The 25,361-nt window shown below is 42.4% G+C and overlaps 1 protein-coding gene across 4 annotated transcripts in view; it reads left to right on the plus strand.

Annotated features, from left to right (window-relative positions):
• The window catches only part of HECW1 (HECT, C2 and WW domain containing E3 ubiquitin protein ligase 1), a 426,782-nt gene that overhangs the window by 384,805 nt on the left and 16,616 nt on the right, over nt 1-25,361 (plus strand). For all 4 annotated transcript variants that reach the window (XM_073886906.1, XM_073886905.1, XM_073886907.1 and 1 more), the window contains 2 exons: nt 23,610-23,708; nt 24,257-24,386. In XM_073886906.1, coding sequence (XP_073743007.1) covers nt 23,610-23,708; nt 24,257-24,386 — 229 coding nt within the window. The remainder of the gene's footprint in view (nt 1-23,609; nt 23,709-24,256; nt 24,387-25,361) is intronic.

Below are 25,361 nucleotides of genomic sequence, written 5' to 3' on the forward strand. Positions count from 1 at the left end.
TTGAGACCTGATTTGTGACCTAGGATGTGATCAATTCTGGAGAATGTTCCATGGGCACTAGAGAAGAATGTGTATTCCGTTGCTTTGGGATGGAATGTTCTGAATATGTCTGTGAAGTCCATTTGGTCCAGTGTGTCATTTAAAGTCTTTATTTCCTTGTTGATCTTTTGCTTAGATGACCTGTCCATTTCAGTCAGGGGGGTGTTAAAGTCCCCCACTATTATTGCATTGTTGTCAATGTGTTTCTTTGCTTTTGTTATTAATTGCCTTATATAATTGGCTGCTCCCATGTTCGGGGCATAGATATTTACAATTGTTAGATCTTCTTGTTGGATAGACCCTTTAAGTAGGATATAGTGTCCTTCCTCATCTCTTATTACAGTCTTTGTTTTAAAATCTAGTTTGTCTGATATAAGGATTGCCACCCCAGCTTTCTTTTGGTGTCCATTAGCATGGTAAATGGTTTTCCACCCCCTCACTTTCAATCTGGGGGTGTCTTTGGGTCTAAAATGAGTCTCTTGCAGACAGCATATGGATGGGTCTTCTTTTTTAATCCAATCTGATAGCCTGTGTCTTTTGACTGGGGCATTGAGCCCATTTACATTCAGGGTAACTATTGAAAGGTATGAATTTAGTGCCATTGTATTGCCTATAAGGTGACTGTTACTGTATGTTGTCTGTGTTCCTTTCTGATCTTTGCTGCTTTTAGGCTCTCTCTTTGCTTAGAGGACCCCTTTCAATATTTCTTGGAGGGCTGGTTTCGTGTTTGCAAATTCCTTTAGTTTTTGTTTGTTCTGGAAGCTTTTTATCTCTCCTTCTATTTTCAATGACAGCCTAGCTGGATATAGTATTCTTGGCTGCATATTTTTCTCGTTTAGTGCTCTGAAGATATCTTGCCAGTCCTTTCTGGCCTGCCAGGTCTCTGTGGATAGGTCTGTTGCCAATCTAATATTTTTACCATTGTAGGTTACATATCTCTTCTCCCGAGCTGCTTTCAGGATTTTCTCTTTGTCTCTGAGACTCGTAAGTTTTACTATTAGATGTCGGGGTGTTGACCTATTTTTATTGATTTTGAGAGGGCTTCTCTGTGCCTCCTGGATTTTGATGCCTGTTTCCTTCCTCACATTAGGGAAGTTCTCTGCTATTATTTGCTCCAATATACCTTCTACCCCTCTCTCTCTTTCTTCTTCTTCTGGGATCCCAATTATTCTAATGTTGTTTCGTCTTATCGAATCACTTATCTCTCGAATTCTGCCCTCGTGATCCTGTAGTTGTTTCTCCCTCTTTTTCTCAGCCTCTTTACTTTCCATCATTTGGTCTTCTATATCACTGATTCTCTCTTCTGCCTCATTTATCCTAGCAGTTAGTGCCCCCATTTTTGATTGCACCTTTTTGATTTCGACTTGGTTAGATTCTAGTTCTTTTATGAAATAAAGTATATTTATCTTGTATATTTATAACTCATTATTGTTTGTCTCTCCCCCTAGAATGTAAGCCCTGTAAGACCAGGGTCTTGTTTTCCTAATCACAAACTTGGCACTCAAGAAATATGTGTGGAAGCAAAGAAAGAAAAAAGTATGGGAGGGAGGCATGAAGGATGAATGGAAGGAAGGAAGGAAGGGAGGAAGGGAGGAAGGGAGGGAGGAAGGGAGGGAGGGAGGAAGGAGGAAAGGAAAGAAGGGAGGGAGGAAGGAAGGAAGGAAGGAAGGAAGGAAGGAAGGAAGGAAGGAAAGCAGGCTTGCTCCCCAGTTAAAAATCCTTGGTTATGGGAGTTTCAATCTCATTTCAATTTTTAGTTCAGAATATTTGAGATTCAGAAAAACAGTGCTCATTTTTGAATGTCATTTAAGATTCTACCAATTTGTCCTCTCTAAACTCACCACTGGAAATTCTTTTTCTGTCTCAGTGATTCTAAATGTTACTTCTCTCAGAGCAAATCTAAGACACACTGAAGTCTAAACAATTGAAATAGGTGAACAGCTTCTCTAGTTTGAGGCAGAGTGCCGGAACACCAGACATGCTCTGTTTTAAATATTAGCATGCATCACTTTAAGCAGTTACAGTGATATGAGTCACTCTTTACATAATCATCAGTGCAAGAATTTTCAGAAGCCAGGTTTCAAATCTGACACTGTTTAATCAGTTTCTGTTCAACAACTAGAAGGTCCATGTGGTCATTTCATGTCAGTGACAAATCTAACCGTTATCAGTGTCATAACCAGGATTCTAAGACCTCTCAAGTCAAAATCTCCAAGAGCCTTTGCTAACTGCAACATAGACCCTTCCCCTCCTTCTGCTTCTGTCTGGACCTCTCTCCCTTTCCAAGCAGACACTACCTGGGTGGTAAAAATCTTCTGCTTTCAGGTCTCTAGCAAGGGGAGGTGCGGGGAGGAGGGAGACTCTTTGGAACATGTTTAGAGGTTGGCCAAGTGGGTATTAAGTGTAATTGTAGAGTTCTATGGAACTTAAGAAGCCCTGGATAACATATTTTAAATATCCCTTGCTACATGTGCAGAGTCTTGAATTAGTAGGTAGAAACCACAATATCACGAGATCCCATTGGATGTCTCCTGGCCCTTCAACCTCCCAGGGCCCCTCCTAACAGAAAAGCTCAGTGTGTAGTTTTTATTTGAGTCAGGATCAGATAAACTCCCTTACCCCAAGGCATCCAATAGCAGTCGCTAGGGTCTTCCGTAGACCAAGAGCTTCGTGGGTCCCGTCTGGCTGAATCTGAGTAGCCTCCCCAGCAGTGCTGGCAAGGAACTGTGGCGTGTACACTAGCTTAGAAATCACCATTAAAATGTGCATGACCTGTTGTGACCATGTCCATTCTGTTCATTTCTTAACCCAGCTTTCTTCAGAACTTGTGAGAAATTTTGGGTAAAATTTCAAAACTATTAGAAAGAATGCTCACTTTGAACACTTGCATTATCCAAAAACAGACCTGAGGATTTAATATATTTAATATATTCAATTCAGTTGGCAAAGAATGGACTCATTAGTTAATGATGCCAATACAGTGAGCTGTTCAACAAAACGTTAGGTTAAATTTCTCGCTGATCTGAAAGCATATGTAAAAAAATTTTTTAGAGTCTTTTTTTTTCAAGATTTTATTTACTTATTCATGAGAGACAGAGGGAGAGAGAGAGGGAGAGAGAGAGGGAGAGAGAGAGAGGCAGAGGGAGAAGCAGGCTCCCAAGGAGCAGGGAGCCCGACGTGGGACTCGATCCCAGGACCCCGGGATCATGACCTGAGCCGAAGGCAGACGCTTAACCAGCTGAGCCACCCAGGCGCCCCAGCATATGTAAAAATTACAACAAAATCTCTTCAAGCAAATCTAGGTGACTTACAGATATTCTAGAACATAAACATTACTGAGAATGTAAAAGAAACAAGAAACCTTGCGTGGTAGAGACTTTTTAAATCCTGATTGGACCCTAGAATCTATCATAGAAAAGACATATTAGAATATATATAAAAATTAAAATAATTTTTATGGCAGAAATACCATAAACAGGGGTGCCTGGGTGGCTCAGTCAGTTAAGCGTCTGCCTTCCGCTCAGGTCATGATCCCAGGGTCCTGGGATGGAGTCCCGCATCCGGCTCCCTGCTCAGCGGAGAGTCTGCTTCTCCCTCTCCCTCTGCTGCTCCCCCTGATTGTGTTCTCTCTCTGTCTCTGTCAAATGAATAAATAAAATCTTAAAAAAAAAAAGAAAACCCAAAAACAAATTCAAAAGGCAAGTTTAAAAAAGGGTCTATGATTTTCTTAGTGGAATTATCTAAAGATTGCATGTGTATAATTTTTTTTTAAATAAATTCTTAAAGACTAAAATGCCATTTGGTACAAGGGGCTTAGCTAAATTACTAGAGGGGAGCATGTCTCAGACATGAACTCCTCTGTGCGCCCCCACTCCTGGGGACTTGGTGATGGTCACAGACGGCCTGGCAGTGGGCTTCCTCTGGCATATTATAAATACCGCGTGTACAGCTCTATCCCATTCCGCCGCCACCCACCCCCACGCACCCCCCAACCCCGTTACTCAGCACAAAATTCTTTACTAATACCCGCTGTCTACAGAATCAAGTCCAGATGCCTCAGACCCTCAGGACGAACCTGAGTTCTGAGACCGCAGGCCTTGAGACACCATCTGCCTTTCCCGGCCAGCGCCTCTTTTGTCCCCTTCGGCACTGTCCCCTGCTCTCTGTTGTTCCTTTCGTTCCTCTGTCCCTCTCCTCTCAGTCATGTGGGTCCACGTTTCACCCACCCTTAAAGCCCACTTAAAATATTTTGTAGTTCCTTCCTGATTTCTTTCCTGAACGTTCTTCTGAAAAACAACTTCATCTCCTCTTGAGTTCTTTGAGAAACAAAGGTGCTCAAACACTTTTAACTGAAACTGCTTGCCAATGGAATTCGTGTTCAATCCCAGTATCTAGAACAATGAAAGTAGAGCCAGTCTCCATCAGGTGCTGGGTGGCCGCTCACTTGCCCACTCAGATCCTTCTCCCTCCCTGGGTCTTTGCATTGTAAAGATTTGCGTTAGTTTTGAAACTGGATCAGGCAACACTTTTTTGTCTTTGCCCTTTGCACCCAGCATGATAGAGAGGCATTTTCATTCCCCCTGCTTGGTGCACATTCCTGACAGCTGAGTGCAGGGTTTAGCCCCACTCAGAGGTAGAGGTAGAGAGGCAGCACTCCAGCTCCTGCGGCAGAGTGCCACCCAGCCAGAGGTGATGACTTCAGAGCCTGGCAAACCTGCGTGTAAATTCCTACTCCAGGTCTTCATTGCTGTGTGAACCTGGGCAGTTTTCCTAACCTATCCGAATCTCAGCCTCCTCGAAATAACAGTGCCTATTCTGCATGGTGGTTATAAAGGTAGAGCGAAAGTGACTGGCACCTCATACGTATTTAAATGTAGATGCTGTTGTTCTATCCTTGATATTTTGCAGGGACATTAGAAGGTCCTAGAGAGAGCTAGAGTGGTTCCTTCGATCCAGTTTCTCAACCTCAGCACTAGTGACATTTGGGGCTAGATGATTATTGTAAGGACTCTCTCATGTGTTGTAGAATGTTTAGCAGTGCCCCTGGCCTCTCTGCTCCCTAGGTACAGTTGCACCACCACCATCCCCAGTTGTGACAACCCAGAACGTCTCCAGACATTTGCCAAATGTCTCCTGGGAGGCAGATGTCTCCCTGTTGAGAACCCCTGCTTTTATGTTCCCATATGGAAAGGGGTTGGGAAAAGAAAAGTAACTCATGGCTGAACAAGGGCAGCAATATTTTTGCAGGATAAAGAATATTTCTGCAAGCTTGTAGTATCATAAAAACATGTTCAATATTGGAATAAGTCATTTCTTTAGACATCTTTGGTTACTCGATCAGCCTAACCCAGCCTCTGAGCAGGAACCAGGCAAAGAGCCTCGGTGCAGTCAGGCCCCTGACTCCATGCTCTGATTCTTTCTAGTGCATCCAGAAGGGAGCCTCCCACTTGCTTTAATCATTTGCTTCCAGGACACTTGCCTCCTGGACTCAGGGGTAAAGCTTAGAGAGAGGTCATGCCTCTCAGGAATCAGGATTCACGTGGAGTTCCTTGGGAGGGTTGAGGCAGGCATTTCTCTCAGGCCGAGTGCTGTCACCTGCCCAGTAGACCACCGTCTCCCTCCCAGCAGGCCTGCAGCTGTGCAGGAGGGCCAGGTACCACACCGCAGCCTTCCTGTAGACCAGGAGGAAGCAATAACACAGCAAACCACTGGTGGGGATGCCAGGGCCAAGTCCAACCCAACTATTAGCTGTGGAGATGGGAGACTAGCTTGGGGCTAAACCCTGCACTCAGCTGTCAGGAATGTGCACCAAGCAGAGGGAATGAAAACAATGCTGGGCATGGCATGGGAGCAAGGAGCAGGAAAATGTCACCCTGCTTAGAGGACTGGGCACCGCAAAGGATCAAAACTCCACTTTCCTAACACCTATTCCAAAACAGCTCCATAGCAAGGATGTCATAATTGTTGGCACTTGCCCCTGCTGTTTGCACTGTGTGTTCACTTTCCTAAGGGAGTTCGGCTCCTAAGGGAGATGGGGATGTAATGTACAGCATAGAGAATATAGTCAATAATATCATAATAACTCTGTATGGTGACAGATAACTAGACTTACCATGGTGAGCATTGTGTAATGTATAAAAATATCAAAGTACTATGACATACACCTGAAACTAATAGGGTATTGTATGTCAGTTATACTTCAATAAAAAATTTATATTAGGAATCAATAGCCCTAAAATGGCTCTTCCTGGGAGCCTAGCTGTGTGGAGCAGCTAGAAGCATGTAAGGTTTCTGAGGAGAAAATAAGGAGAGGCAAAGACTTGAATTATAAGAGAGAGCAGGAAATTGATGGGGACAAGAGCCCCGAGGAAGCAGGAGGAAAGAAGACCTGTCACACTAGTGAAGAGAGAAACTTGAACTGGGGACAGCTCCCTCTTTCTGGCTGGAAGGAAAGAACTGACAAGTGTAGCTTGCAGATGTACACTTGAAGCTGGCGACACATGAAGGGGATTAGCTTTGGCAAAAAGAAGAACCCCTCCCCTATTTATTGGGGTGGAAGGTGGCACAGACAGATGCATGTGGCTGCAGGTAAGTGGGCTGAGTGTAAATGTACCATCTGCTTTGAGAAGAGACAGGTCTTTACACTTCATCCCTTCTCTGGTGTCTGTTCATAAAATGCAATGGCTGATGCGTACAGCCAAACTTCGCTTCTGACTTTCAGACCATTTTTCCCCCCAGTTTAAAAAAAAAAAAAAGGATGAGGCGTTTGGAGCTAGTGATTCTCTCTAGTTGGCAACTGCAGAACTTGTTTTAAATGTAGATTTCCCAGAACCCACCCCACAGAGTCTAATCTCCAGGCACGTATATTTTGTTTTGTTTTGTTTTATGCATCCCATTATTTTATTTATTTTTTCATTTTATTTTATTGTGTTATGCACCTATATTTTAACAAGCACCCCAGGGATTCTGATGCGGGTAGAAGGGTTGCAGAAACATTGCTGAGATGCTGGCAGCTTCAAAAGCCCTCAGAGAGCGTGAGAAGAAGAAAACCAGGTGTTCATGCAGTTTTCACACAGAGAAATGAAATCACCACAGGCAGAAACAACAGATTTTCACTCAATTTACCAATATGTGAGAAGTTAGAAAACATAAAGATCCAAAAATGAAGGCAATAATGTTGGGTAAAGCATAGAAACATATGTTGTGTGGGAACATCCTAAATATTGTGTGCACTTAAATAATGAGGTCGAGAAAGGATAATTATTTTTAATTAATAATTATTATGAGCATAAGGAAAGAGGAATATCTTTGAGATAGGTTTATAAAGTAAAATAGAACTTAGCAATTATGAAGTGCTTTTCATCTTCAAAGAACCTATTAACATTAAATTACTCTTCTTTTTAATTCTCCCATGAGGTAGGTAAGCAAATTTTAACACTATTATCCCTTATTTGTAGATGGGAAGAGAAGAGTGGAGAAGCTGTGACATGCCCATGTAGACCTAAAATTGAAAGGACTGAAAGGAAAAAAAAGGTTCCCACCATGCAGGAGATCTGGGTTTTCAGGCTGTTATTTCACCTTTGCTCTCCTGTATGCTTATATTATTGGAAGAGAAGTTACAGCAGATTTTGTATGATCACCTGCTGGTGGAGGGATGGAAGAAGCTCATTGCTGCACAAGGGATGGGAGAGGCCATTTACTGTTCTCTTGATTTCCCTGGCGTATTAGGACCTAAATGAGGAAGGCTTTTGAAAGAATCACAGTTAATTAATTTGACCAGACGATTTACGTTACCTTACTTAAGCATACATAGAAAGTGGGGATTAAAAATTATGCTTTGATTCCATGACTCAAACTTTTCTTATGAATACATTTATTATGGCTTGGTTAAATAAGTAGGGATTGATGCTGCCCACCTTAGCAATTTGCTTTGAAGACAAAGGAAAAGAAAGCACGCTAGTAACAAAGTCAAGCCCAAGAATAAATTAGCATATGTGACAAATATCATGGCTGAGAAATCCCTAAGCTTGACGCTTTCTAAGTATAAAAATTGACAAAGTCAGAACTATTGTTTAAGTCACTGAAAGATGTACTTCCCAAGAAAGTTGTTCATTTTCTGATTTGTTTAAATACCAAATAGAATTAACAGAGTCAACAGCATCTTGTCTATTGGAAGAGGTTTAAACAATATATAAATGATGTGAAACTATAGAGGTTTATTTTTGTTTCGCCTCAGTCTCATAGGAGGAAATGTACATTCAGAGCAGTGGGAAGGATGGAGTTTGACAGCAGCAGAAACTAGAATGAACGGAGAGTCAGGGCCAATGTAAATCACATAGAATGGGTTTCCTAAATGGAGAATAGTAAAGCTGTCTCAAAAAAAGTGTTGAAAATGGCATTTGCAGAGGTAAGCCAGGGACAGATGTTTAACCTTAAGTTGAGAACAGGATCAAGGGATCCGAGTGATCTGAGAAGGGGGATAATTGGTGCAGACATACAAATCTAATGATCAAGAATATCGTTGTGATAGGGACGCCTGGGTGGCTCAGGCGGTTAAGCGTCTGCCTTCAGCTCAGGTCATGATCCCAGGGTCCTGGGACTGAGCCTGGCATCTGGCTCTCTGCTCAGCAGAGAGCAGTATGCCCCGCCCCACTCGCTAGTACACTCTCTCTAGCTCTCTCAAATAAATAAAAGCTTTAAAAAAATTTTAAATTTAAAAAAAGAATGTCATTATGAAAGATACATGGGAATCACGCTAGACTTCTAAGGAGGTGTATGATATGATCCAAGACACAGATCCCCAGATATAGGCTGGGCACAGATCTTAGGACCTTGGAATCTTTAAGGGCAAAAAAGGGGCAAGACGGGCTTCCAGTTTTCAGATGATGAATAACAAAGATAGGCTCCAAGATTGGCTTTCCCTACTATCCAGACTTCTAGAGACTTTGTCTTTTTATATTCCAATCCCAAAGAATATCAATTAATTCTATTATCTAAAGAAAAGTACAGTCAGCAGATAAACCTTCAAAACAATAAAGCCAAATAAAACATAGTTGCAAACCTCGATATCATATTTATTTATTATTTTGTTGGGTTTATGTTTCCTATGTTCCCCCTCTATCAATCCAGTTAATTCAGGAGCAGTTACTTAAATATCTTCAAGTAGTCCTGCTACCCTGGGTATATCAGGACCTGTGTAGCATAAGAACTTGATGTTGTCAGAGCCATTATTATTTTGCCAATCACATGAAAATTATAGAACGTCATTGAAGTTGAGACCTCAGTAAATCTAATAATTTCCTGAACCCTAATGATGTCACTAGACAGTATGCTCCATGGGAGCTTGGGAGGCTCGTCTCTTGTGTTCCCTAAGTAGCCCACCAACTAGCCCAGTTCCTTAAAAATGGTAGGTACTTCACTATGATTTGTCAGAAGGAAGGAAGGCAGACCTAGAATTCATTTGGGCTCTATCAAATTGATTGTTTTCTTTTTAACCTGAGTTTCAGTAAAATATTGTGCATGGCTCAATGAGTCACAGGCAAGAGAGGGACACAACATCTAAAGGGTCAATAAGGCATTATGAATTCTTCTTGGAACACAGTGACATTGATCTCCTATATTCTCTGCTTTGTGTAGCTCAGATAATTAAGACCTTTTAAACCTTCACTTTCCTGGATTACCCAGATGAGGATATAGTAGATGTCAGAGCATTTTAGTTACCCAGGCAAGCGGCCGTACCTGGTCAACTTCTCCGCAGAATTCTGGGCATGGAACCAGGCTCCCTGTCTCATTTGAAATTAGGTAAATTCTCCTCTTGCGTGAAATGAAATATATGACTTTAGTGGATCAACTTACAAACTAGGCAATAATATGCTTATTGAGAGGCATTCCAGAAAACTAAAGAGGATTTTTGGATTCTCTATGTTCTCTATTCCTTTCCTAGGGTTGCCATACCAAATTACCACAAACTGGGTATTCTCAGTCTGGAGGCCAGAAGCCCAAAATCAAGGTGTTGGCAAAGACATGCTCCTTCTGAAGGCTCTAGAGGAGAATCCTTCCTTACCTCCTTCAGCTTCAGGGGGCTCTGAGAATTTCTTGGCTTGTATCTGCATCACTCCAATCTCTGCTTCTTTCTTTTTGTGGCCTTTCCCTCTATTTCTGTGTCTTCTCTTCTGTCTCTAAGAAGGACATTTGTCAGTGGATTTAGGGCCCATGAGAATAATCCAAGATGATTTCATCTTGAGATCCTTATTCATATCCTCAAAGACCTTTTTTCCACTTACAGTTTCCAGGGTTTGGGAAACAGACATTATCTTCTTTGGGGGCCAACATTCAACCCACTGAAAGGCACAGATTATTTGCATCATATACTTCTAGAAGAGCTTTCTCTAAAAAGGAGTCACTCATTTGGCCACCATATTGAGGACCAAGCAGCCCTGTTCTTACTCGTTTGCCCCCTGCAGGGCTGATAGTAATAGCAGGCACTTGGCAGGCATCAGGGCTAGACACTCATTTCAGTTGCTAATTAGCAATCAGAAGATAATATCCTGTCATTATCTTGTGTTGGCAGAGTCTCTTTCATGGCCAATGAAGAAAAATTCAAGTTTTCTCAGCTAATTGCAACACTGTTCCCTCACACAAGGAGCTATGAAAACCAAATAAAAATCATGCCTTGCATCTGCAATATTTAAACAACTTTGGGGGTGTGAGGGAGGGGATTCTTTACACATTCCTTGAAACATTATCTGAATAAAGGTGGGTGTAGAGAATAGACCTAATCTACCTAACCCCAGAGGCCTTGACCTACATTGCTCTCTGGCCACCTGCTTCCCACAAAGGCCCTCCCAGCCTCATTATCACCCAGAACCGTGCCATATCTGAAATTGAAAAATTTAAAATCCCACCATCAATCATTGTACATCCAGAGTTCCCACCTCCTCCCCCTACCACAGCTGCTCACCCAGTTCATTTGCACCTCAGACTCACCATCCCCTACCCATCTGGCATGGCTTCCTTCACCCCAGGCCTCCATGCTTGCACTCCATCTGATGGGCAAAACGCCACCGTGGATCAATGTCATAATGCGCTCTCCCACATTCAGTGCCAGAGCTGTTTCCTGTCCCTCTAGCACCAAAGAAAAAGAAATAATTCTGAGAGATGGTACAATCCTAAATCATACTCTCTGACCTCAGCAGGTTCTTTAGCAAAGCTCGCCAGCCCTTTGACTGATGCACCTTCCATTCCACTCTCCTGAAAGCCCCTGCCTAATAGGCTCTATCACTTTGAGGAGATGACCTCAGATCCTACTCACGTAGAAACACTGAGTCGACCACCTCAATTTCACACCCCGACTGCAAATGCCCAGTGCTGACACCTTCCCAGCATCGCCCTCCTTCTGTTCAAGACAGACCCTTCCCCTTAGGCTCTGGATCCATCTGCTCCCATCCCCTCTGTGCCCTTGCTCGAGCGAGTTTCCTCTCCCTCATTCATCTTTATACTTTACCTTCTCCCCCTGGTTATGGTTCCTTTCCTTCATTCACTTCTACTGAATCTGATGTCAGTATTCATCACCGAAACCGCCCTTTCCATGAGCAGCAGAGACCACCTAATCAACAGACCCAGTGAACTATTACCACTCCTTTCCTCAGTGGAAACATTTACTTGCATATTTTATATGTAAATAAACATATATGCTTTTATAACATCAGTAATGTACATGCATTGTAAGAAATTTAATTCACATAAGGAAATATCTCCACACAGCAATAAAGACTATTAATACTTTGACTTGAGGGGCACTGGGTGGCACCGTCAGTTCAATGTCCGACTCTTGGTCTCAGCTCAGACTGTGATCTCAGGAGAGTAAGATGGAGCCCCGCTGCATGGGGCTCTGTGCTCATCAAGGCATCTGCTCAGGACCATCTCTCCCTCTCCCTCTGCCCCCCCCCCCCCGCTCTCTCTTTCTCAAATAAATTAATTAATCTTTAAAAAAATATTTTTTGACTCAAGTCCTTCCATGATATTTTACGGATGGTTGGAGAGATGGATGGATGGAAAGATAGATAGAATTCTATATAAAATATAACAATAGAATCAAAGTTCCCTGTTTTATAAAGTTCTCTCCATGTTACAGTGTGAATTCTAAAGCTATATGTTCAGCCTGACCTCTCCATTGAGCTGCAAACTCTTTTATCCAAATACCTACTAGACGTCTTTATTTGGATCCTCCTCCAAGTTAGCATCTATCTAATCTCTCCATGAGCCACTTCCTGCCATCCTTCATTTCGCCTTCTGCTCACATAAAGCTCCATGCCCTGACATTTTTCTTCCAAAATTTTTCTCACCATGACCTGGACATACTGTAATACACAGTCCAATCTTCCCTCCTCCTCAAATCCATCCTTCACATGACTGCAGACTGATTTCTTAAGTGCCAAACCAAGGATATCCCTCCCTCCCGCTTAAACCCTTCAGTAGGTCCCCATTGTCTAGGATTTAAAACCTGAGCGGGTTGGCATGGAAAGTAAGACCTTCCAGGACCTCCCACTTCCTCCTTCTTCACCCTAATCTTGCCCCTCCTCACTCTTTATGCTCTAGTCATCATGAACACATTCCATTCTGTTTCCTGCCTCTTTCCTCATGTGATTTTATTTTCTTGGAAAGCCCTTCCCTGCCTTACGTGATCTAATTTCTACTCATTTTTCAAAGCTCACCTCAGTCATCACCTCCTCCAGAAACCCAGCCTAGATTTAATCCCTCCCAAATCAGCAAGTGTCGTGTTTTCACACACCCTGTGTACTTTTCTACAGCACATCTTACATGGCAGTGAATTGTTGCATTGTTATACCTATCCCCCTACTGTCCTGTAAACTCTTCAAAGTGAACGTTTACCTTTGGCATCTCTGTACACACCTAGCACATGGTAGACAATCAGTAAATTTGTTGAAATCAAACATGCATGAACACACTTTAATTTCTCTCACATTTGAGAAACAAACCCAAGCCACCTTTGGTGTCACACCCTCCTCCACCTACTACTCTGATTTACCATTCCCCTAGAGACACATTTGTACAAAGAGTTATCTGTGCCATGTTCTCCACTTCCTCGTCTCCCATTCTCTCCAGCCAGGCTTTCCTCCCCTTCACCCCCATGGAAACAGCTCTCACCAAGGTTGCCAGATCCACTGGGCAACTCTCACGCCTCCTATTCCCTGATCTCAGAGGCACCCGACACAGTTGGTCTTTGCCTCCATCCTGAAGCATGTTCTCTTGGTTCCTCTCCAACCTCACTGCCATTCCTTCTCGGTTTATTTTATTGTCCCTCCTCATCTTCCAGATCTGTGACTGTTACAAATGCTCAGCCCTTGGTCCTCCTCTCTATCTGCATATACCTCTTCAGGGAAGTCTTGTCCACCTGCATAACTTCGAATGCAATCTACATCCTGCCAACCCTCCCATTAACATCTGCAGCCAGGCCCTGTTCCCGGAAGTACTGACTCATTGACATAGCTGCCTACTCAGCAGCTCTACCCAGATATTTAATAAGCATGACAAACTTAATATGTCTGGAAGAGAACTCTCAGGTTTTTCCTGCAACCTTCTCCTCTGGTGTTTCTCATCTGCTAGATGGCACCACCATCCACACAACTGCTCTGGTCCGAGACCATTGACTGTCTTCGGTGCCTCTCTTTTTCTCACATTTCCCCTCCAATCCATCAGCAAGTTCTCTTGGCTCTATCATGAAAATACATCCTGAATGACCTCATTGCCTCCACTATCACCACCCTAGTGTAAGCTACCATCACCTCCCACCTGGATTACTGCAGGAACCTCTAAACTGGTCTCTCTGCTTCCACTCTTGCCACACTCACCTTCCTCCATGCAGCAGCCAGAGTGATCATTTCAGTGCATCAGTCAGTTCATTCATAGACCCTGCGTGAAACCTCCAGGGGATTCCCATTGCACTTTGGATAAAACCCAAAGTCCTTACTATATACTGCCAAGTCCTGATGTTCTGTCCCCTGGGCGTCTCTCCAAACTCATGTTCTACCCTCTTCCATTTCTCTGTCTGGGGTTCAGTCCCACTGCTCCCTTCTCTGTTATTCAAACAAACTGTATGTGTTTCCACACTGGATATCACTATTCCCCCAACTTATGATGCCTCATTCTCCTAGAGGCTCACCCCTTTCCATAATTCAGATCGGACCTCCTCCCCTCAGAAAGGATGGCACAGTCTGGTGCATTTGGGGGGCATCATTCTTGCCTCCCATCTTTTCCCCAAGAGAAACCTAGAGGCCAAGTTTCTGGTGGGAATATAAAATTCTATTCGGTGTCGTAGGAAGGTATACCTAGAGATTCTAGGAGTGGTGAAAAACTGCTCAGGTATCGCAGAGTGGAACACAAAGCCTTGCGTTGGTGACCTTCGTTGTCACGGAGGGCCCAGGAGAGGCCTGTGATACCTACATGCCAGTTAGAAAGGAGACTATAATCACCTATTTGGATATTCTTCCCCCAAGGGGGTGACTTTGCCCTCACCCCCACCAGGGGACTTTGAGCAATGTCTGGAGACAGGGTGGGCTAATATCACAACTGGTCCTGGCATCTAGTGGGGAAAGGCCACCAGTAGTGTCAGATGTCTTAAAGCACACAGAACGGCAATACTCAATAGTGCTACAGTTGAGGAACCAGCGCTGTTCTCTTGAGAGTCACAAAGGACCTTAACCCCTGCAAAGTCCCGTCAATTGCCAGAGAAGCAGTGACCTAGGATGATCTACAAAGTAGCAGGAATGGAAAGCATGGCTGCTTCAGAGAGAACCTTCTAGAATTCAGCTGACACAAACCACCTGCTGTCAGTCTGCGGGGAATAGGCAGGGCACAGGTGGATGCAGTCAGAGAGTCATTTCCTGCCAAATGCTTGAACATCTGCCTCAGCCCCCATCCCCTCACCAAAGGCAGCAGGGGCCAACCATATTATCACCAAGTGTCCAGCCTCTTGTCCTCTCAATATATTGTCTGATCACCTTTTGTTAGGAAGGGCAGGAGATAGGGTCAGCCTTAAGTCTTTCAAGGCTGAAGCTGATGCTGAGTGGTGCTGCATCCAAAGATCCAGAAACCAGAGTCACGCAGAGGGAGACTGAAAGCTTACAGGTCAAGAAGAAGCTGAGAAGATCACTAAACCCCGAGACACCTTGACACAATTATTAGGGGCTCAAGTTTAATGCCAGGGGATCAAACTACCAGATACACCACAGAAAAACCTTTTTGACTTGGCATATTACCTGGGTACTGCACTGAGGGGTTTATTCCATTTTTATATCACTTTCATATAAAGGGATTAATTAGAAGCCTTTTAAGAGTATTTTGATTCACTCTCCAAAAGGTCCTTCAGGGTATCATTAGGTGTTATTTTCTTCGCTTGTCAAGCCATCTGCTTTCCCTTCCATAAATCCAGCCTGTGAACAAGAAATTCCTCTCCCAAACTTCCTGACTGAGTTTCTTGCCGTTGCGCAAACTACTTTTGTTTAAAGAATCAGTCGAAAAATACACTGTGAAATCATTACATACTACCTCCTGCTAAAACATGTTCCCATGCAAAGTTCCACTGGAGAGACTGAAGAGGGAGAGGTAGGGAGGGAGAAGCCTGCTATGTTGGCTTCTTGGTGTAAAACATTCGCCACATCTTTCCATACGTGGACCCAGTCACCCAGTCTCCTCTGCAGTTCAGTCTTTCTGCCTGTCTTCCTAAATGGGGACCTACTATCAATACTGGAAACGGGCATCAACTGGTATATGATGTTTCAGAAATTTTCAGGAGGCTTGCATAGTTGTGCTCGACTGGGATAAAATCAGATGAAAATTTTTAATTTAATTCAATTCAACAAATCTTGGTGGGACCCTTCCCTGTGCCAGGCACTGTGATGCATGAATGTTGTGTGTAAGCAGAGCAAAAGCTTGTAGTTCTGCAGCAGCCACAAACTGCATGCTGGTGCCCTGGCTCAGTCCACATTCATTCTCCCCTCTCAGTCCAGCATCCCTGGGGTTCTGACGGATCAGGCGTGCCAGGCTGCAGATGGTGTTTATTAAACACCCAGGTGGACTGACCTCCACCAGTCCCTGGGCAAAGTCTTTTAGTGTCTTAGCCGTTGCCCTATACATTATGACCCCCATTTTGCAGATGAGTAAACTGAGGACCATGGATGTTTAGCAGCTTGCCCAAAGCCACACAGGGCAGAAGAGTTAAACTGAGGCAATCTGACATCAGAACTTACAGTTTTGTCCTTCCCACCACATTGCCTTCTTTGGATTATTGGCAAACCGCCCAAAGAATAATGAGTCAACAGATGGTAATACACTCAAGGGGAGAGTCGAGTCTTTGTTGCGCTTTCAAACCACGTGGGAAGATGTGCTAGAAATGTGTGAAACTCCATTGCCTTTTGAACTCACTAAAATGTACAAAACCCAGATAGAAACTGAGATAAATCCTTGCCAGTACCAGTGGTTCTTTTCATATCTCCCGCCATAATCTCCCTCCGTGTCTTTATGAAAGCTCAAAGTGGCGGCTGCAGTTTCAATCATCAGAGGCAACCGCAGTTCACCCTCCAGATATCTGGCGAGGTGTTGAGGAGGATGCTTGAAGAGTGACATCTGCCCATTTCAAAAGTCCCCTGATGGTCCCAGAGTTAACTGGCTGCATGCTGCTTCCCCCAATACCTATGAGCAGATGGATGAAAATGAAAACCACTTAGGTTTCCATCAGAATGGGAAGGGCCAAACAAGTGAACAACATTTATGAAATGAAATACTGTGCAAGTTTACTTAAATCGGATGATGAAGACCTGTATTTACAGATATGTGAGGGTGTCTGTGCTGTCCTGTGGTATGAAAACAGGAAGCTACAGAGAAGCAGGAGTGGCAACGTGATCCCATTCACACAAGTGTGTCTGTGCTCACCAACTGATAGGCAGGGTAAAGACCCATCAAGGTCAAAGACATTACCTCCTGTGACAGAGTTGATGTACTTTTATTTGATACGTTCTATGCTGTGTATATTTTTCTTTACACTAAAGAATACCCAATTCTGTTTTGTTTTATTTGGCAGGAGGGTAAGGGTTGATGATACCAAAAAACAAAAACTTGTAACACATGGAAAAACCAAGGATATGAAAAGAACTTAAGAGTCCAAGGATCATTTCTATAAATCACAGGGTTGGTGGGGTTAGGCTGAGAAATGTAAATGTGAGCTGTCCACATTCTTCCCCTGAAGGAAAATAGACCATGTCTTCTTAACGATGAAACCCATAGTTGACTGACTCTCAATAGAAGGGAATTTTTTTCTATTAAATGTGGAGTTCTTGGTATTTTGCTATACAGATCATATTTTTGTGGTGTCTCGGGTCCAAATGGATTTCCGTGGATTAATCTCTGATCAGTAAATAAATAGGAAAAAATGGCATATGTACTTTTAAAGAGTCAGGAATACATCTTAAGATGGTGGCATATCAGAATATCCTAGGGGGTTTTCATATTATACCCAAGGTGGAGCCAGAGGGAAACTCTCTCTTCTCCAGACTTGAGGATTACTGATGAAGGGAGGCCCCATTCCTGACCCATCAGAGTGCTGTATCCTTCAAGTGGCTGGAATGGAGAAAATATTGAGACCCACCATCTAGTACCAGGGGAAGGGTCCCAGAGGGACCTGCCATGGTGTAGCTGGCATGTCTGCTACATGCATTCAGGGGACATGCCTAGTCTTCTTTGTGTCCTCAGACACCTCCACGCTGTCTGCACTTGCATCTGCTGATTTACCTGGGGCCTAAGGCCCCTCCTTTGAAAAGAAGTTGAATCATGCCCCTCATTAAACACATGTGGGCATGTCTGATACGCTCACAAAGGAGAGCCAACAGAAAGCAAGGATGAGCAGGGAATCTAGGTCCTCAGAAATAACACAGCTCAAGGGAAGCAGAAGAATGGCACAGCAAGCCAGAAGTGGCCCACAAGCCTGAGGTTGAGATGTGAATGAGTGGTGGTAGCTGCTCCCTAGGGCCACCATGACTTTGCCAGCCTAGGGATTGAAGGACGGTGAGTAAACCTCAAAAGGAGTCATAGTAAACTCTCAGGTCCCTAGCAACTCTGCTGTGAAGTCCGTCTAACTGAGCAGGTTACCACAGAAGAGCTCTTCCCTACCAGCAAAATAAAAATGAGCACAATCCACTCCAAAGAGCAGATCTTGGGCAGCAGCAGCCTGGGGATTGATGGCAATGGCACCACGCTAGAACATGAAGCACGTTAACCATCTCTGGGATGTGCTGATATCAGTATGCTTTCAAAAATGGCAGCCCAGAAAAAGAGGAACAGTGCCACACCCTGTGAGCCAGGCTGACCTGCAGTATCAGCTGGGACTCCTTGTGGGGTCCCTGATGAGGAAGGAAGGTTGGGGGTCCTGCAAGTTCACACATGGGGGCTCTGCAACTGAGGACCCTGGGGCCTAGATACTGAAGTGACACATGAATACCCACAGGCAGGGAAAGCCCAGTCTGGACTTACTTTTATTTGTCCTTAAAACTTCTTATTTGTGGGGCGCCTGGGTGGCTCATTCAGTTGAGTGTCCAACTCTTGATTTCAGCTCAGGTCATGATCCTGCATTGGGCTCTGTGTTCAGCGTAGAGTCTGCTTGTCCCTCTACCCTTCCTCACACTCCCACTTGTGCACGCTCTCTCTCAGAAATAAATAAATAAAATCTTTTAAAAGAACTCTTTGTGCCAAGTAACTTAACATAACATAAACTTTTTTTCCTTAAATTGTGTGTATAATTTCTTCAATTATCAATACAGAGACTGAAAAGACATAATTTCATTCCATTTCAGAATTCCCACACATATGTAACAACAAGTATAATCAATTTCCCAGCAAGTAGTTGTTCAAGCTAAGTGAGACAAACAAAGGAAGTGCACAATTACTAGAAGATGTTTTCTCATAAATGAAATTATGCACCATGGCAATTATTCAACTAGTAAACGTTTTCCATTTCAATCTATGCTTTTTAAGCTATTCTTTTGGATTTGAATTGTACAATTGTATTGTGCTTCAAACAAACATATCCCAGATCATAGTTCATTGCTCTGGAATATATTTTACTATATATATTATATATATATATTATATATATATATATATGTAATATATATATATATATGGGTCTGGCTGTGAGCCATCCTGTCTGTGTTTATGTAAAGCCAAACCACATTATCATAGATGGCTTGCACACCTACAAAAAAATTATCTAGGACTTACTAGTGGCCCACATCAGCCTGTGAAACCAATATAATTTTGTCTTTAGAAATTCCATCTTATGATCTACCCATTCAAAACAAATAAACAACTGTCTATTGGTGGTCTGCATTGCAAGTCTCCTGTGCTAGAAACCATGCCATCTGCTGCACTCCATCTGGTCGCAGCCCCTTGTTGAGAGGTAGGCAGTGGTGATCCTCACTACACAGTGCTGCACAAGACACCAAAGCCTGAGACCGTTCCCCAGACCTTGCTTTCCTGGTCACTTACCATTGGTTCAGGGTGGGCAGCCAACCTGAGTCAGAACAAGCAAGGAATCATGTCGGAAATTTGGACGAAGAGAGAGTCAAGTTGGTCTCTCTAGGATGAAAACCACAGGAAGTGTTGACAGCGAGAGAGAAGAAAGGAACAGATGTGCACAAAGAGAAGTCAAGGAGAGAAGGTGGATGAGGGAGAGTGATGTCACTGAAGTGCCTCATCTTCCTGGCAGCCAACTGCATTCCTGACCCTGGATTCCATGAGATACCACCAGGAACTTATAAAGAAGTCCCCCCTTGGCTTAAGCTAGTTGAAGTTTACTTTAACCAAAATATTTCTAATTAGCACAAGTTGGTGTTGGAAGCCAACATAAAATAAGATAATAATATCATCTAAAAAGTTCAGTTTTCCAGAAGAGGAAACAGAGAACAGGTGGTTGAATCCTTACAGGAGATCACACACCAGGCAGCCCGGCCCCTAGACCAGAGGATTAACTTCTCCATTGTTTGGCTTCTTCAAATGGACACAAAGGGAGAGGCCTGATCTGGTGTCAGGCATCTATGCATTGGTGTCTTCACCATACCACTTGCTTGGGGCTAATTATTGACCTGCAGTTTCTTAATTTGTGAAATGAAGATAGCTATAATTGTGAAAATATAGAGTTGTTGCAAGGCTCAGGGAGATAACATGAGTATCATGTTGGCCCAATAGGCGCTCAGTGAAAGTTATTTCCAACCTGTTTCCAATTTTTCACTCATAAGTAATTGCAGTCATTGAAGCTCATGGCATATTGTAAAGGGTGGTGGTAACCAGCATCCTTCTGCATTTTTACTGTTAAATAGGGTGCTGAGATAGACATTCATCATTGTGGTAAGGAAACAATCTTCTATTCCTGGTTTACTACAAAGATATTTTTCCTCAAAAATTGATGGCAGATACTATCAAGTAACTTCAGCTTCCAGCAACAACAAAAGCCATATGATTTTTGTCTTTTGATTTCATAATTTATTTTAATAATAGAATACCTAATATTAAACTCTCCTCAGTTTCCTAAAATCAAATATCTTTAATCACTTTGCATTGTTCTGGGAATGGATTGGTAGGTTCTGGTGTTTAAATTATGATTTTGGGGGGCACCTGGATGGCTCAGTCAATTAAATTATGATTTTTTAAATGTATGAGTGAAATGTCTTTAGTTTTCTTTCTTTTGCTTTTTCTCCAGATTCCATTTTGTGGTGATGGTAGCTCATAATGATGAATTAAGAGGTTTTCTATCCTTTTCTGATTTCTGGAACTATATAAATAGCAGAGGGGCTTTCTATCCATGGAAGGTTTGAAAGAATATGTCTTTAAATACATATGTGTGTGTAGTGTATATATATATATATATATATATATATATACACATATATACTATACACACATATATATATCCAGTCCCAGCATCAACTTCGTATATACTCCTTTTCCTTATGATTTTCTAGTTCATACTGTGGGTATTTGTCTATTTAAGTTTTCTGCTTCTTCCTGAATAGATTTGAATAATTTATATTTTGTTAGAAAATTTACAATTCACTGAAATCCACTTTTTTAACATTGAGCTGAAAATTGTATTCTTGTGTAATATTTTCTTCTAATCCATATCTGTGGATACTTACTGCCTGCTGAGATTACAATTTCTCTTTACTAGGCCTTTGGGGGCCACCTCTAAGTGAAGAGGGTACTTGGCCGGGCACCTGTGTTGATGTTTGCTCTCTTCCTGCTTTGGGTGGTCTTGGTCATCTCCATCTGGATGGTCACAACGCCACCATCATGCTAGAAGCATCAGCTGTAATGCTTGGAGCCCAGTTAGAGTGGGCAAGCCTGTATTGGGGTAGAAGCCTGTGTTTGTATACACAGGAGTGTGGTCACCATGTTGGGGACTGGTCAGTTATCGAGCTGGTCAGGAGAGAGCACTTGAGGGGCAAAGCACTAGTGGGGCACACTGGCCTCGAGGACTCTAAGACGTCTGATTATTCTATGAGCTTCCCCATCCACAGTGCACCTTCGCTGAGATTCCCTTCACCTCCAGTCTCTTCAGAGTCAATAATATTTGTATGTTGATATTTGTATGTTATTTCCTGCAAATAGAACTGACCACTTGAAATATGCCAATTTGAAGTGGTATTTACAATTATGCTCATTCTATGGGATCAGATGATCTATTCATTCTAACAATTTTTATAGTAGTTATAGAGTAGGAAATCTTCTGAGTCTAAAAAGAGTCTCATGAAAGGTAGTGGAGATGGGTGAGTTGAAAATTCCAACTGGGAGGGTCTGAAAAAAGTCACAACTAAGTCTACAGTTAGGGTAAAATATACTTAGATGGAAAGAGACCAGGGAGACCCCCGTGATGGAGGTAGGAGCCAGAGATGAGCAAAGCCCATACAGGGAGGGAACCAATGTGCTAGAGAAAGCAGACAAGCATCTGGTTTAGGAGCAGGGCAATAACAGGATCAAGCTCCAGGGAGACTCAGCAATCAGCCAAGCAAGTTATTAGCAAAAATTTCAGGATATTAGAAAAAAAATCCCAGGATTCGCCCCGATAAGGTTTTATTCTTTTTTATTCTTTTTTTAAATTTTATTTTATTATGTTTGTTAATCACCATACATGACATCATTAGTTTTTGATGTAGTGGTCCATGACTCATTGTTTGCATATAACACCTAGTGCTCCATTCAATACGTGCCCTCTTTAATACCCAACACGAGGCTAACCCATCCCCCTACCCCCCTCCCCTCTAGAACCCTCAGTTTGTTTCTCAGAGTCCATAGTTTCTCACGCTTCGTCTCCCCCGCCGATTTCCGCCCCCCTTCATTTTTCCCTTCCTACTTTTTTAAAAAAATATATAATGTATTATTTGTTTCAGAGGTACAGATCCGTGATTCAACAGTCTTGCACACTTCACAGCGCTCACCATAGCACATACCCTCCCCAGTGTCTATCACCCAGCCACCCCATCCCTCCCGAGCCCCACCACTCCAGCAACCCTCAGTTTGTTTCCTGTGATTAAGAATTCCTCATATCGGTGAGATCATATGATACATGTCTTTCTCTGATTGACTTATTTCGCTTAGCATAATACCTCTAGTTCCACCCATGTTGTTGCAGATGGCAAGATCTCATTCCTTTTGATGGCTGCATAATATTCCATTGTATTGGACTATTGTATACATAGACCACATCTTCTTTATCCATTCATCTGTTGATGGACATCTTGGCTCTTTCCATAGTTTGGCTATTGTGGATATTGCTGCTATAAACATTGGGGTACATGTACCCCTTTGGATCCCTGCATTTGTATTGCCCCAAAAAGGTTTTAAATCATTAAAGGCCCTTATATCTGGAGGTAGCCAAATCTACAGGACCAGTTCTTCCCAGCAGAGACCTGTTCTTTGTTTGTGTGTGGCTAGCAATGTCAAATAGCAATGTAGGCTCAGCTTATGCTTACCACCGTGTGATTCCATGTAGTTCTTCCTACTGACTATAAGCATAATTGCCATATATAACTCATACTCAAGTCCTCTACCTCCTGGCATGTATTGAGCACACATTAGACCTTCAGGTGGTATCTCTGGAATGCTTGAATAGATAAGGACGCATGGTCCAGAAAACTTTCTATGTCCTCCTCAGGTTCAATGTGAACTGCTTATCTAGGGTTCCAGACTTCCCCTTTACCAGTGCACTTCTTCCCTTGGGTCCTTACACTCTCAGTTCTGAGAAGAAGATTCCAGCATAATGACTCTCTTCTAGTACTTGCGGGAGCGGAGGGTTCCTTTAATACAGACCACGCACATAGGCGTTGTTCACGGTAAATAAGAAGGAGGAAAATAGGTCCCTCCCTTGTGTCATCAATTGGCAAATTCCTTAAACAGCTTACAGTGAGTACTATCAAGAAACACATTAAATACAAACTAAAATTAAAATATTTAACAATGCAAATTTCCACGTGCCTTTACATTTTTCTGCCTTGTCTGTGTTTCAGGTTCAGGTTTAGTGGTCGTATCCTAGGCCTGGCTTTGATCCATCAGTACCTTCTTGACGCCTTCTTCACAAGGCCCTTCTATAAGGCACTCCTGAGACTGTAAGTGTATTATTGCAGGCCATGGTCCACCCAGCCCTGCCTGCAGGACACTAGGTGCTGGCCTCCCTGGTACCTCGGACGCTCCATCCCTGTTTTGCCCTAACCATTCCTGTTTGTTGACTTTTCTGAGTGCTTAGATGTCACATAAACCTTTTAGTACAATAAAAAGGCATTTAGAGTTTTTATGTAAGCGTAGGAGAAGACTATTATAACTTCATATGACGGATATGAATCAGTTTATATAAATAATTAGAGTAATAGTACAAACTTTGCATTACACTAAGTAGAATTAATCTGTCTAAAACTTAGTTGTTTTAAAATATTTTTTAAAACTTTTTTCCAATTGCCATCAAGAATCCATGAGTCGATAATTGTCCCATATTTATTATTGTCATTTCAAAAAAAAAAAAGCATTGAATGAACTAAAAAGATTCGTCGATATATTCAAGAGCATCAAATTGTTAGAATCGGTCCATATTGTTTTAGCCAGGTCTGGGCATCCGTTTGCTTAACAAACTGTTTACTTTGTGCCCTTGGAATGCACCCAGGCCCTGTGATTTGAGCGACTTGGAATATTTGGATGAGGAATTCCACCAGAGTTTGCAATGGATGAAGGACAACAATATCACGGATATCCTAGACCTCACTTTCACTGTTAACGAAGAAGTTTTTGGACAGGTTTGTGAGACATGGGGCTTGGAAAAGAACATTTGTTTTTTACCGTGGAAAATTCACATAACACAAAATTTACCACCTTAACTGTTGTTAAGTCTACAGTTCAATATTGTTAAGTATATTCACACTGTTATACGATCAATCTCTAGGACTTGTTCATTTTGCAAAACTGAAACTATAGCCATTAAACAGGAATTCCTCATTTTTCCTCTCCCCAGTCCCTGGCAACATCCGTTCTCTTTTCTGTTTCTGTGAACTTGGCTGCTCTAGACACCTCACATAAGTGGAGTCACAGAGTATTTGTCTTTTTGTGACTGGCTTATTTCACTTAACTCATTGTCCCCAAGGTTTACCTACATTACAGCATGTGATAGGCTTTCCTTATTTTTTAGGGCTGAATAGTATTCCACTATATGTATATATAGCCTATTTTATTTACCCATTGATCTGTTAATGAACCCTTTGGTTGCTTCCACATTTTGGCCATTGTAAATAATGCCGCTGTGAACATAGGCGTACATTTATCTGTTCAAGCCCTTGCTTTCCGTTCTTTTGGATGTGTATCCACAAGTGGGATTGCTAGATCAAAAAGTAATGGGATTTTGTTTTTAATCCAGAAAACAAAGAATCTCATTCATTTAAAATATAATTCACTGAGGACTACTTCCTTTAATAAAGTTGCCCATGTCTTCTTCCTTCTTTTCCTTTTCATGATATGGATCTACTTTATAGAGGTTTTGAAAATCAAAGTGATAATGGATTAGAAAACACTTTCGTGAAGTGTGAAATACATTTGGAAGGTATTTCTGTGATCTGTGGAACTACAAAAATACTTCTTTTTATTACTAGTGTCTAGATATTTGCTCTTCCAAAATGCATGTATATAAATATTATTCAATAAGATAAAGCTTCTCATTTTTTTAACCAGTATTTATATATCTTTGAATGTTCTGGGTTACAGTTGTATCAGGTTAACCA

Source organism: Callorhinus ursinus, unplaced genomic scaffold (genome assembly GCF_003265705.2).
Source record: "Callorhinus ursinus isolate GAN/ISIS: 27379988/994484 unplaced genomic scaffold, GSC_fseal_2.0 scaffold73, whole genome shotgun sequence".
Lineage (NCBI taxonomy): Eukaryota > Metazoa > Chordata > Mammalia > Carnivora > Otariidae > Callorhinus > Callorhinus ursinus.